This window comes from Microcaecilia unicolor, chromosome 10 (genome assembly GCF_901765095.1).
Source record: "Microcaecilia unicolor chromosome 10, aMicUni1.1, whole genome shotgun sequence".
Classification (NCBI taxonomy): Eukaryota; Metazoa; Chordata; class Amphibia; order Gymnophiona; family Siphonopidae; genus Microcaecilia; species Microcaecilia unicolor.
Window position 1 is genome coordinate 68,520,805 of NC_044040.1, and position 15,142 is coordinate 68,535,946.

General features: G+C 45.0%; 1 protein-coding gene across 1 annotated transcript in view; it reads right to left on the reverse strand.

Moving 5' to 3' along the window:
- Positions 1-15,142, reverse strand: part of ADAMTS20 (ADAM metallopeptidase with thrombospondin type 1 motif 20) — a 294,657-nt gene that overhangs the window by 166,402 nt on the left and 113,113 nt on the right. The window contains exons 12-14 of the mRNA XM_030215611.1: positions 12,422-12,567; positions 7,161-7,342; positions 6,921-7,057 (exon numbers count right to left, since the gene is read on the reverse strand). Coding sequence (XP_030071471.1) covers positions 6,921-7,057; positions 7,161-7,342; positions 12,422-12,567 — 465 coding nt within the window. The remainder of the gene's footprint in view (positions 1-6,920; positions 7,058-7,160; positions 7,343-12,421; positions 12,568-15,142) is intronic.

Below are 15,142 nucleotides of genomic sequence, written 5' to 3' on the forward strand. Positions count from 1 at the left end.
CCAGAGGAATACTCTGCTCTCAAATATCTGGATGTGAGACGAGTCATCATCAGATACTTGGAAGTGACCAATGATTTCCGGAAATCGGATCATCTGTTTGTCCTGTTTGCAGGTCCTCGTAAGGGTCTGCAGGCGGCTAAGCCTACAGTGGCAAGATGGGTCAAGGAAGCCATTGCAGCGGCTTATGTGGCCGCGGGGAAGGTGCCGCCTATTCAGCTGAAGGCTCACTCCACTAGAGCTCAGGCGGCCTCGATGGCAGAGGCCGGGTCCGTCTCCTTGGAAGAGATTTGCAAGGCGGCAACTTGGGCATCGGCCCATACCTTCTCCAGGCATTACCGCTTGACTGTGGCGGCTCGGGCGGAGGCCCGGTTTGGAGCTTCAGTGTTGCGGTCAGGGATTTCAATGTCCCGCCCTGGGTGAGTACTGCTTCGGTACATCCCACCAGTCTATGGATTGATCAGCATGATGATATGGAAGGTAAAATTATGTATCATACCTGATAATTTTCTTTCCATTAATCATAGCTGATCAATCCATAGCCCCTCCCAGATATCTGTACTGTTTATATTCTGGTTGCATTTCAGATTCAAGTTTAGTCTTCAGTTCCTGTTCAGGAGGACTTCGTGTTCAAGTTTTTTCAATTGGATTCTTCAAGAGTTGAGACGAGTTTGTGTTACAGTGAGCTGCTGCATTCCTCTCCCCTCCGTTTTACGGGGCTGGATTGAGACATAAATTCTGCCGGCGCTCCCTCCCGCTTCGTGCGGCTGTAGGGCAACTTTGTACCCCTCCCGCTTCGGCGGTGTTAGGGTCAGTCAGCTCCTCCCGTGGTTGGGGTTGCAGGATAAGCTAGATCCCCCCGCATCGGCGGGGTGGTGTCCCTCCCCCGCTCCGCGGGGATGAGCTGGACGGATTCCCCTCCCCCACTTGTGTGGGATGAGCTGGGTTAATTCCCCTCCCCCGTTTCGGCGGTGGTGAGCTGGGCAGAGTGTCCCTTTGTGGGTGTAATTCTCTAAGTGCTGAGTCCTGCGGATGGAGCTTGGATATCGACATACTGAGGAGTTTCTGGCAGCACATGACCACATATAGGGAGGCAAAAGGATTGCTCTCTTTCTCCACCTGCTGGTAGATGGACACAACCCACCAGTCTATGGATTGATCAGCTATGATTAATGGAAAGAAAATTATCAGGTATGATACATAATTTTACCTTCCCTCCCTCCCACCCAGCACCAGGCATCCCACCCAGCACCAGGCACCAAGCATCCCTCCCACCCACCCACCCAGCATCAAACGCCAGGCAACTTTCCCTCCCTCCCACCCAGCACCAGGCATCAGGCATCCCACCCACCACCAGGCACCAAGCATCCCTCCCACCCACCCACCCACCCAGCATCAACCTGCCCCCCCCCCCCCTCCAAAATTTAAAACTCATACCTGCACGGGGTTAAGGCAGCGTCAGCAGCGACAGCAGCAGTGAAAAGCGTGCTGGCTCGGCACGCCTTCAGCCTTCCCTTCTGTCTCTCAAGCTCTGGTCCCTCCTTTGTGGAAACAGGAAATAAGGGCGGGACCAGAGCTTGAGAGACAGAAGGGGAAGGCGCGCCGAGCCAGCCCAGCACGCTTTTCACTGCTGCTGTCGCTGCCGACGCCACCTTAACCCCGTGCAGGTATGAGTTTTAAATTTCAGAGGGGGGGGGGGGCAGGAACTGGCTGAGGCGACGGCACGTGTGCCAGCAGAGAGGGTTCTGCGTGCCCTCTCTGGCACGCGTGCCATAGGTTCACCATCACTGCCTTATAGAATAGTGCCTAGTGCATACAGGCATCTAATTGTCAATTAATGGCGCCTTTGACACATAAGTGGTACCTACCTGTAGACGCCAGCTTCTAGCATTGCTCCAATAGTGGTTTATGTCCCATGTACTAAAAGACTGTCCATTAACCACTATTAACTTTTAAAGGGACACCAAATACAGGGGCAGTACAACTTTTTTTTTTTTTTTGCTTGGAAAGGCCAAAAAAAAAAAAACACAAGCTCTGTCACTGCCCTCCTCATCTACCTGGCTGCTAATGCTGTGTAAAGCAAAAATTTGGTAGGGCTATAGCCCCTGTGGCATACCCTATTCTACTACCTATGACAATATATGGAGAACCACTAACCTGATCATACTTGGATGACTGCATTAAGCTTTATTGTGTTTTTCCTGTTACAATCATTATGAGATTGCACTAGAGGAAATAAGTTATACGCAATAAGCATACAAATGTCTCTAATTCCATTAATGTTATTCCATGGCATTTCCAAAAGACTGTCCTCATAGACATAACCAAATTCATTTCCTTTCTTAAGCAGATTGTGTTTGTTAACTTATTTTGCTTGTATTTTATTTGGTTCATTCCTCGTGCCAAGTGTTATGTCCTTGGTTCCAATATCAATCCCTTTCAGTCAAGCTGTCTCCCTTTATCTAACAACACATAAAGTTTTGATTGCAAATTATGTTAGGCTTTGTTTATGCTTCAATACTTTCCCAAAACAAGTCACTATAATTTTTAATTACATTCAAAGAAAAATTGCAACCATTATGAGAAAGGCTGACCTTAACAAGCAGAAATTACCTTTTTTTTTTCTCAATAGGAGTTATACGATAAGACTGAAGTAACCCATTCAGTAGGCTATGAAGAAGCACATGAAAGGCAATTGTATAAGCTGGCACCTATAATTAGGTGTTCCTAGTTGGTAGAATAGTAGCACTTGCGCAAATTATTGGCAGTTGCGTAAATAAGTGCTAAGTCTATTCTATAAACAGTGTACATAAATCATATGGGGGGGAATTCTATAAATTCAGCACCAGAAAGAATTGACGTTAAGCCTGATTCTGTAAAGGGTGTGAGCCCTTTATAGAATCACACGGCCAGATTCTATATATGTCACCTGAACAATCTGCGCAGAAAAAAAATTACGCCTAGGCGTTTTCTCGAAAGTAGGCTTAAATTTTATAGAACATAATTACATTTCCGTATGGTATATAGAAAACGCCGAGTGGCTCGCCACACAACCAAATTTGGTCATGTCCATTTAGGCCATATTTTACCTGGCATAAATCCCGATGCTTTATTAAGCACAGAGTGGGGGTATTCTATAATAATGTGCATAGATATTAGAAACGCCTATGTCTTGCCCATGGCCAAGCCCCCTTTTCAACTGTGCAACTTAGAGCTTAGGTGCACCACGTTATAGAATACACTTAGAGGTCCTTTTACGAAGCTGCAGCAAAAGGGAGCCTGCGCTGGCGTTGGTGCGTGCTTTTGAGGCGCATCAAGGCTCCCTTTTAATCCAACGGGTAAAAAGCAGGTCTTTATTTTTTTCAATAAACGGCCGTGCGGCACGCAGCCATTTCGGGGGGAGCACTTACTGCCACCCTTTGAGGTGGGGGTAAGGGCTCCCACGCTAACCAGGCAGCAAGCGGCACTGCCCAATTACCGCCGGGTACACACCGGCGCTATAAAAATTGGAACATTTGCGCACTGGGGGAGGGAACTACCACCGGGCTGCTGCGGTAGCCCGGCGGTACTTCCCTTTTAGCGAGTGTTAGCCCGCTTACCGCCACTTCGTAAAAAGGCCTCTTAGCGAGTTGTATGCGTAAATCTCAATTAATGCCAATTAGTGCTGATAATTGCTTGTTAACATCCAATTAGCAACACTCATTAGCTAGTTAACCAATTAAGTTATGTGCATTGTTCCAAGCGGATTTTCAGGCGCCATATATAGAAACCAGGGGTTAGCGCCGATGCCCATACCTAAGATTATGCCTGCTGAAATCTGGTGTAAATGCAGGCACATGATAACTCATATAGGATCTCTATGTAAACCAAGCAAATATCCAACACATTTATCCTGGTAGGAGGAAGAGGATCTCAGAGACCCACACAGGCGCTCTAGATAAATTACTGTGTTAAAAGGGTCGAGTTCTATTTAGGGGGTCTTTTACTAAGGTACGCTAGCGATTTTAGCTTGCGCTAAAAATCAGCTGGTGCTAAATGCTGAGACACCCATTTTATTGCCTAATATAAGAGAAAATGCTCAAATGTGCAATTAAATACAAACTTAGCAATGTGACAGTGTAAATACCCTAATAAATGGCTAAAATACACTTTCTCACAGCCAATAAGAATATTTAAATACAGCTAGCACTTAGCTACCAGGATAAATCTGTTGGATACTTGCTTGGTTTACATACAGATCCTTTATGAGTTATTTGTTGAACTAGTATAAAAAGCCCGTTTCGGTAGGCAATGAAACGGGCGCTAGCAAGGTAATCCCCCCCCCCCTGCAGTGTCCTTCCTGTTTCCCCTGCCCCCCCTGCAGCCACCTATCTGGTCTCAGATCCCTCTCCCCACCAACCCTCCTCTGCCCCTGCAGCCACGCATGTGCAGCGGCCCTCCTCTCTCCCCTGCTCCCCCTGCAGCCACCCATGTCCAGCAACTCTCCTCTCCCCCTGCCCCCCCTGCAGCCACCCATGTCCAGCAACCCTCCTCTCCCCCTGTAGCCACCCATGTCCAGCGACCCTCCCCTCCCCCCTCGGCGCATTACCCAAACCTCTACCCCTCCCAGCGCATCACCCAAGCCCCTACCCCCCCTCGGGCACATCAACCCCCTCGCCACCCGCAGCCGCCAATACTAATGCTGTCCGGCCGCTGCTCCGTAGACAGCCATCTGGCATTGGCTGTCATCTCTGCAGCTGCTCCTCCTCTCCCCTCTGACGTCGCTGTGCTCCTCTGGGGTCTTCCTGCAGGGGCAGTGATGTGGAGGGGAGAGGAGGTGCAGCTGCAGTGACGACAGCCAATGCCAGATGGCTGTCTACGGAGCCGCGTTTCAGGTTAAAGATCTTTTTTTGGCTTTTTTCTTTTTGTACCGGCCGCTGCTGCTCCACAGGAGAAGCAGTAGCGGCCGGACAGCGTTAGTATTGGCGGCTGCGGGTGGCGAGGGAGTTGATGTGCCCAAGAGGGGGAGGGGGTAGGGGCTTTGGTGATGCGCCGGGGGAAGGTCTTGGGTGATGCGTCGAGGGGGGTGTAGGGGCTTGGGTGCTGCGCCGGGGCGGAGGGGCTTGGGTGTTGCGCCGAAGGGGGGGGGGCACTGACAGCTGATTGGTAGGCAGGGGGAGGAGTAGGGAAACATTCTCCGCGTGTTTCCTTACTCCTCCCCTTGCCTTGGAATCAGCTATCAATGACATCACTGACGTCAGTGCATTCTAAACTGCCTAGCAGACCACCTCCGAGGGAGCCACGCGGTTTTGCAGGGCAGGGGCTTGGGTGTTGCACCAAGGGGGGGCACTGACAGCTGTTTCCCAGGCAGGGGGAGGAGTAGGGAAACATTCTCCGCGTGTTTCCCTACTCCTCCCCTTGCCTTGGAATCAGCTGTCAGTGACATCACTGACGTCAGTGCATTCTAAACTGCCTAGCAGACCACCTCCGAGGGAGCCACGGTACCAGGCACATTAGAACGTTGGAGGTGAGAATTATTATATAGGATATTCTTCTCTATATATGTCCTCATTACTTCTGAGTAAATGCTGGCACCCAAGTCAGGTGCACTGAAGCAGTATTTTGTAACTATGGGTTCCTTTTACTAAGGTGCGCTGAAAAATGGCCTGTGGTAGTGTAGGTGTGTGTTTCAGCGCGTCTGCAAAAAATGCCTTTTTAAAATTTTTGCCGAAAATGGACTTGCAGCGAAATAAAAATTGACACACGTCCATTTTGGGTCTGAGACCTTACCGCCAGCCATTGACCTAGTGGTGAAATCTCACATATTAACCAGGCGGTAATAACCTACGCGCTTCAAATGTCACTTGGCGCATTTAGCGAACGCGCACTAGAAAATAAAAATTATTTATCAGACGCGCACCAAAAATGAAATTCCCGCACGAACTAGGCGGTAGCCGGGCAGTAACTCCAAATTGGTGTGCATTGGGCGCGCGTAGATGCTTACGCAGCTTAGTAAAAGGGCCCCTATGTGCGCAACTTTTCAGAATGCCCCTGACATGCCCACGGCTACGCCCCCTTTTGAGATACACACTAGAGTTAGGCATCATGTAACACAGTAACATAGTAAATGATGGCAGATAAAGTCCTGTACAGTCCATCCAGTCTGCCCGACAAGATAAACTCATTTACATGGTATGTGATACTTTATATGTATACCAGAGTTTGATTTGTCCTTGCCTTTCTCAGGGCACAGACTGCAGAAGTCTACCCAGCACGTTCTTGTACTAAGTTCTGAAGCTAACGTCGAAGACCCTTAAAGTTTACACTCCAGCCCATCCCTATCTATTCAGTCACAATCAGGGCATAAACCGTAGAAGTCTGACCCACCTCCCATTTTGTTTCCCAATTACCGGCTAAGATTCCGCGGTCTTATAGAATAGTGCACAGCCAGATGAGTGTATAAATCTTAATGGGTGCAATTTTTTTTTGTTACATTTGTACCCCACGCTTTCCCACTCATGGCAGGCTCAATGTGGCTTACATGGGGCAATGGAGGGTTAAATGACTTGCCCAGAGTCACAAGGAGCTGCCTGTGCCTGAAGTGGGAATTGAACTCAGTTCCTCAGGACCAAAGTCCACCACCCTAACCACTAGGCCACTCCTAGCTTCAATAATGTTTGACATTAATTGGCTCATTAGCCAATTAACTTGCACGCACATCTCGCGAGTGTGACCCCAAATCCAGGTGCCATATATAGAATCTGGGAGTTAGCATGCAACTGTCAGGGAATGTACACATGGGTGAAGAATGGGCATGCCACCAAGCAAGACGTTCAATAATTACTCATTCTATGGACTTCCACTGTCAAACGGGTTGTGTTAATTCATTTGAATTTGTTAATTTCAAAGAGGTTGGAATCACTTTCAAATTCAAGGTTAAATACCCTGCATAAGCCTTGAACACAGAGGTCGTTGGTTTCAGGTCCACAGGGAGTTCCATCAGTAACTCTATCCTTCAGCTGGTAATAGGAGGTTGTTCCAGCAACCCGGCAAAATAATTTACAGCGATCCTTCATAAGAACTGCAAAGAGAGCAGAACATTCAGGTTTTATTGCAGTGGAAAGCATTTAAGAAATACCTTTTTGTGTGCAATTTATTCAAAATATAAACACTTGAATACTTACCGCCACTATACTTTGGAAGCCAGTGGACATTAGGTGGGAGGCCATTGAAGTTAAAATGTTTGCCATCAAAATTAGAGCACTGCTCATCTCTAAAATCTTTCCTGCCCTTTGGACACGGCTCAGTATTACATGATCGGAATTTCATCCTGCGACCCACACAGTATTTTCCTCCATTTTTAGGCCTGTTTAAATTTTAGAAACTTATCAGTGAAATATTACTTCTTTCTTTACATTACACACACCTCTTATTTGTTTTACATTCACAAAATATTTCCCAGCTTTAACAATGTTTTACATTCATTTTTTGGGTAACAGGGTACACACCCCATAGAGAGATCAATGCAGAAAGCCACATAATAGAACAGCTAGAGGATGGCTATGTGTGCAGCATCTACTATGGAATTAAAACTGCCTGATGCAGCAAGCTAATGAGACGCTAATCTCCAATGCACAGAACTTGTGCTGTAATGTAATTGGGAAAAGCCTGCCAGACACACGCACAAAACATTTCTGCTGTAAGGGTGGCTCAATGTGTGTATGCCCGTTCAAAACAAAAAAGTCAGTCACATCTGCAAAAATGTATTGCACATAACATTTTTGTGAGACTGATATTTATGTGCAGAACACCAGGGACAGATGTGTGCTGGCACTTTCGTTTCTGTTCGGACACGCGCATGTGAGCTGATACCTCCTGTCATTCAAAGTTGCAGGCACTTGTTTGATCACTGAAAAAAAAGCAAAACTGTTATTTAATCTCCCAAAACTGGATCTAAATTCTCTTGACCAACCTTTCTATGCTGCCCCAGACCCAGCAGAAAATTTCTTACGTTGTAAATGCATTAAAAGCCATTGTTTCCTTCTCTGCATTGTGAAGGAATACCTAATGGCATCATTACCATTCATTTTGCAGCGTGTGCCCATGTGCACTGCACCAGCTAACTTCCAAACTCAACCCCTTTCTGCATATGCGGCCAGCAACATGCAAGTACCGTGCACTTTGGCTTGTGGTAGCTCTCTGCATAAGCCCCACAGACAGCTAGGTGAGACAGAAGCTCAATTGCACAGGAAAGAGTAGTATGCAAACAAGCTCCTCCCCTCTACCTCAGATGTATCAAGTAGAATAGCTAAGAAACATACATGAGCCAGGATCTCTTCATCCTCAGTCATGAGTCAGAAAATCAGGGACTGAACAGAGGTGCTACGAAAATGACATAGAGGTATCCCAGATATGACAAATGGAGAAGAAGCAGATCTGGGAAGTGAAGGACTACAGAACCTCTTGGTAGTACCATCTTTTCACCATATTCATCTGAGCTTCGTCCATCATTCCATCTTCAGTGTTATGGAATAACCTACCACAATCCTACCTGGTGGAAGGAGGATAACCAGTGGGACACTGTCATACCGGGGTACAAAGTATATCGTAGTGATAGGGTGGACCGGACTGGTGGAGGGGTAGCATTGTATATTAATGAGAGCCTTGACTCAGATAGATTACAAATTCAGCAGGACACAAGTCACACCTTTGAATCATTGTGGGTTGAAATTCCATGTATAAAAGGGAAAAAAACGGTGATAGGAGTGTACTACTGTCCGCCTCGCCAGGACGAGCAGGTAGACGCAGAAATGATAAAAGAAATCAGAGACGCGAACAAAATGGGCAATGTGATAATAATGGGTGACTTCAATTATCCAAATATAGACTGGGTAAATGTAACATCGGGACATGCTACAGAGGTACAATTCCTTGATGAAATCAAGGACAGCTTTATGGCGCAGCTGGTGCAGGAGCCGACGAGAGAAGGAAAAATTCTAGACTTGGTCCTTAGTAGAGCGCATGATCTGGTGAGGGACGTTATGGTACTGGGGCCGCTTGATAACAGTGATCATAATATGATCAGTTTTGATATCGACCTTGAAGTAACTGTACACAGAAAGTCAAATACGTTAGCGTTTAACTTTAAAAAAGGAGACTATGATAAAATGAGAAGAACGGTAAAAAAAAAACTTAGGGGGGCAACTGAGAGAGTAAAAACTGTACAACAGGCATGGACGCTGTTCAAAAATACCATCCTGAAGGCCCAGGCCATACATATTCCGCGAATTAGAAAAGAAAGACGGAAGTCCAAAAGACAGCCGGCCTGGTTGAAAAGTGAGGTGAAGGAAGCTATTAGGGCTAAAAGAAACGCCTTCAGAAAATGGAAGAAAGAACCATGTGAAAATAACAAGAAGCAGCATAAGGAGTGTCAATGCAAATGCAAGGCGCAGATAAAGAAGGCCAAGAGGGATTATGAAAAAAAGATAGCATTAGAAGCAAAAAAAACATAGTAAAACAATTTTTCGGTATATTAAAAGCAGGAAGCCGGCAAAAGAATCGGTTGGGCTGCTGGATGACAGAGGGGTAAATGGTGCGATCAAGGAAGACAAAGACATAGCGGAGAGACTGAATGAATTCTTTGCTTCGGTCTTCACCGAGGAAGATTTGGGTGGGATACCGGTGTCGGAAATGGTATTTCAAGCGGACGAGTAGGAGAAACTTACTGACTTCACGATAAACCTGGAGGACGTAATCGGGCAGTTCAGCAAACTGAAGAGTAGCAAATCTCCTGGACCAGATGGTATTCATCCTAGAGTACTAATAGAACTGAAAAATGAGCTTGCGGAGCTACTGCTAGTGATATGCAACTTATACTTAAAATCGAGCGTGGTACCGGAAGATTGGAGGGTGGCCAATGTAACACCGATTTTTAAAAAAGGCTCCAGGGGAGATCCGGGAAATTATAGACCAGTGAGTCTGACGTCAGTGCCGGGGAAAATGGTAGAGGCTATTATTAAAAACAAAATTACAGAGCACATCCAAGGACATGGATTACTGAGACCGAGTCAGCACGGCTTTTGTGTGGGAAATCTTGTCTGACCAATTTACTTCAATTCTTTGAAGGAGTAAACAAACATGTGGACAAAGGGGAACCGGTTGATATTGTGTATCTGGATTTCCAAAAGACGTTTGACAAGGTACCTCATGAAAGGCTACAGAGGAAATTGGAGGGTCATGGAATAGGAGGAAATGTCCTATTGTGGATTAAAAACTGGTTGAAGGATAGGAAACAGAGAGTGGGGTTAAATGGGCAGTATTCACAATGGAGAAGGGTAGTTAGTGGGGTTCCTCAGGGGTCTGTGCTAGGACCGCTGCTTTTTAATATATTTATAAATGATTTAGAGATGGGAGTAACTAGCGAGGTAATTAAATTTGCTGATGACACAAAGTTATTCAAAGTTGTTAAATCACGACAGGATTGTGAAAAATTACAAGAGGACCTTACGAGCCTGGGAGACTGGGCAGCTAAATGGCAGATGACGTTTAATGTGAGCAAGTGCAAGGTGATGCATGTGGGAAAAAAGAACCCGAATTATAGCTACGTCATGCAAGGTTCCACGTTAGGAGTTACGGACCAAGAAAGGGATCTGGGTGTCGTCGTCGATAACACACTGAAACCTTCTGCTCAGTGTGCTGCTGCGGCTAGGAAAGCGAATAGAATGTTGGATATTATTAGGAAAGGTATGGAAAACAGGTGTGAGGATGTTATAATGCCGTTGTATCGCTCCATGGTGCGACCGCACCTTGAGTATTGTGTTCAATTCTGGTCGCCGCATCTCAAGAAGGATATAGTAGAATTGGAAAAGGTGCAGCGAAGGGCGACTAAAATGATAGCGGGGATGGGACGACTTCCCTATGAAGAAAGACTAAGGAGGCTAGGGCTATTCAGCTTGGAGAAGAGACGGCTGAGGGGAGACATGATAGAGGTATATAAAATAATGAGTGGAGTGGAACAGGTGGATGTGAAGCGTCTGTTCACGCTTTCCAAAAATACTAGGACTAGGGGGCATGCGATGAAACTACAGTGTAGTAAATTTAAAACAAATCGTAGAAAAAGTTTCTTCACCCAACGTATAATTAAACTCTGGAATTCGTTGCCGGAGAAAGTGGTGAAGGTGGTTAGCTTAGCAGAGTTTAAAAAGGGGTTGGACGGTTTCCTAAAGGACAAGTCCATAAACCGCTACTAAATAGACTTGGGAAAAATCCACAATTCCAGGAATAACATGTATAGAATGTTTGTACGTTTGGGAAGCTTGCCAGGTGCCCCTTGACCTGGATTGGCCGCTGTCGTGGACAGGATGCTGGGCTCGATGGACCCTTGGTCTTTTCCCAGTATGGCATTACTTATGTACGTGCAAATGGAACTTTCCTATCAGAGGTTTAGGAAAAATCTAAAGGCTTTTTTGTTTAAAGACACCTATGAAACTCTGGTTCCCCACCAGCTGCCATGCAGTGTTCCGCAAGGCTCAATCCTTTCCCCACTGCTCTTCAACATTTTCGTAAGTTCATTAGCAACACTAGCTCAAGATTCTAATATAAAAGCAAACTACTATGCTGATGACATCTTTCTGGTCTTTCCCACCTCGCCTCTATCTCAAAACCTTCAGCCTTTACAGACATGTTTATCAAAATTGGCTTCATGGTTGAACTCTCATAAACTTGTGTTAAATCCGGAGAAAATTATTACCTGTTGGTTCAATGGCTCTGATCCTTCATTGTCCCTTATCTCTTCACTATTTGGCATTCCCATACACTCAACAGATTCATTTTGGTACTTGGGCATTATTTTTGAGTCAGATATATCAGTTGGGAAACAAATATCACACCTGTTGAAAACTGGTTTCATTTTACTCCATCATCTTCGTTCACTTACATAAGAATAGCCATACTGGGTCAGACCAATGGTCCATCTAGCCCAGTATCCTGTTTCCAACAGTGACCAATCCAGGCCACAAGTAAATAGTAGCAACATTCCATACTACCAATCCCAGGGCAAAAAGTGGCGTCCCCATGTCTGTCTCAATAGCAAACTATGGACAGCTGTCCTGATACTGGCACTTGTCACCACTCAATTCAGATAGTCTACGCTGGCCACTATCCGAATATGGGTGCTATCTAGATATTTTAGTAGTGTTTAGATACGTCAACCACTGAGGCTGAACATCTACCTGCATGATCTCAGTCATAGGACTATCACACACTATTCAAATTTGATTCTCAACAGGAAGCCTGACTTCAATCTTGAGATTCAGTCCTAGACCGCATTAATCCATTTTACATATAGTACTCAGAACAGGATTTTGCTCTTCTAGTGCCACAAAATATCCAGACATATCACTACAAAAACTACAACAAAGTATGTAGAAAAGAAACGGGAACATACTCAGGCTGATTACAGTCTCTGCTTGTACTTTTGATCCCACCTCCACAAGTCCTTGTACATGCACCGTAGGGTCCCCATTGGCTCCACTCTCCATCTACGGGGCGCAATTCCATTTCTTTCTTTATACATAATCCATGACGGCAGTGCTGCTCAATTAATAAATACAATGAAATGAGAATGTTAATGACAGCGTGCGTGCATAGGATCTGAATTAAAATGAAGGAAGTGCCTAAAAGACATCCCAAAGAAAAATGGATAAAATCAAAGCATCACACTTTGGAATAGATTCAGTAAATAGCACGGAAAAATAGGTGCTGGGAAAAATCAGCACTCAGCACTATACTATAAAGAGCGCCCTGGGATGAGTGCATTACAAGTAGTTCAAGCCCGAGTGATTAAAGGAGGTTCTCGTTATGATCATGTTACTCCAATTTTGAAATCACCGCATTGGCTTCCTGTAAAATTTCACACTGAATTTAAAATTTCATTGCTAGTTTTCAAAATATTGAATGTTAACATTTCACCAACTCTTAGTGCCACTCTAAGATGTTATCAACCTACTCGCTCTCTGACATCATCTCAGAAACAGCTACTTGACGTGCCTTCATTTCATCAGGTTTATTTAGAAGAATGCAGATCATCTATTTTCTACATCAAAGGTCCGAAATTATGGAATGCTTTGCCCCAATGAACTTTGTTCAATACAAAATATAGTCCAGTTTACAAAAGCATTGAAAACTAATTTATTTCTTAAGGCTTTTGTTTCCTCTGATGTATAAATTATTTTAATACCATGTAAATTTTAATCTGCAGTATGTTTTTTTATATAGTTTGTTGTGTAAAGAAATAATTTTTATTGTCTTGTTTTTTCATATTTTGTATGTGATTTGTTCCCCGCTTAGACTTTTAAAGATATAGCGGGTTATAAATAAAGTTTTAATATTATTATTTTTTTTTTTTATAGAACCGTACCTAGCAGGGATTTCTGCACCCAACTTTGGATGCAAGGACTTATGTCAGCTGAAAACTGATGTAAATCCTGGTATACAATGTGGGTGTGCATCCCCCAGCTGAGGACCTGGATCTGAGCATCAGGCAGTGATGACTTTTCCATGGCACATCTGATCAGCAATGACGGCACACCAGTTGGGACACTCTGACCCAAGTAAAGGTGAGTAAATTTGTTACAAAGGCTTTGACAAGAGACACTATATCTTTACTTAATGGCCTGTTTCAGGCCACTAAGTAAATTTCTGATACTATGCACAACAGCTTTCGATCGAAAATCGTGATATGCTAGGTACAGTTTAACATCACAGCCAGAAAATGATTGCAACTGCTTTACCAAACATGACTGTTTCATTTTAGCCATGGAGATTAATTAACCAAGCGTGAATCACATTTTTGCCTAGTAAACTGCTTTACATTTTCTGCTTTCTGACACATTACCTCATGTTATAATTTTCCTCTCAATTACAAAAAAAAACTGTTATAATGCAACAATGGATATTGTTTGGTTACATAAATGTAAGTATATTAAAGAGAAACAGAGTAAGCACAGTCATTTAAAATTTCAGATTACACACAAGGAGCAATACCATAAGAAACCTAAACACTAAGAGCGTGCCTTAATAAACTTTCTTATATAATATAATCTAATCAATTTGTAATATAGTAACATGTGGAGGGGCATAATCGAACAAAAACGTCTATCTCCATGGGCGTTTATCTCCGAGAACGGGTCCGTGAAGGGGCGGACCGAACCGTATTTTTGAAAAAAATAGACGTCCATGTTTTATTTGACAATTTGTGAGCTGGGCGTTTTTGCTTTTCAGCGATAATGGAAAATGAAAGCGCCCGTCTCAAAAACGAATAAATCCAAGGCATTTGTTCGTGGGAGGGGCCAGGATTCGTAGTGCACTAGTCCCCCTCACATGCCAGGACACCAACCAGGCACCCTAGGGGGCACTTTTACAAAAACAAAAAAAAAGGTACAAGAGCTCCCAGGTGCATAGCACCCTTCCCTTGTGTGTTGAGCCCCCAAATCCCCGTCAAAACCCACTGCCCACAAGTCTACACCATTACTATAGCCCTAAGGGGTGAAGGGGGGCACCTACATGTGGGTACAGTGGGTTTGGGGGGGTTGGACGACTAAGCATTAAGCAGCACAATTGTAACAGGTAGGGGGGGGGGATGGACCTGGGTCCACCTGCCTGAAGTCCACTGCACCCCCTAACAACTGCTCCAGGGACCTGCATACTGCTGCCAGGGAGGTGGGTATGACATTTGAGGGTGAAAATAAAAAGTTGTGAAACATTTTTTGTGGTGGGAGGGGGTTAGTGACCACTGGGGAGTCAGGGGAGGTCATCACCGATTCCCTCTGGTGGTAATCTGGTCATTTAGGGCACTTTTTGGGGCCTTATTCGTGAAAAAACAGGGTCCAGGAAAAGTGCCCTAAATTCTAGCTACAAACGCATACTTTTTTTCCATTATCGGCGAAAGGCGCCCATCTCTGTTCAGGTGATAACCATGCTCCAGTCCCGCCTTCACCACGCCTCCGACACGCCCCCGTCAACTTTGTACACTTCCGCGATGGAGTGCAGTTGAAAACGTCCAAGTTCGGCTTTCGATTATACCGTGTTATTCGTTTTTGTGAGATAAACGTCCATCTCCCGATTTAGGTCGGAACTTGGGCGTTTTTCTCGTTCGATTATAAGCAGG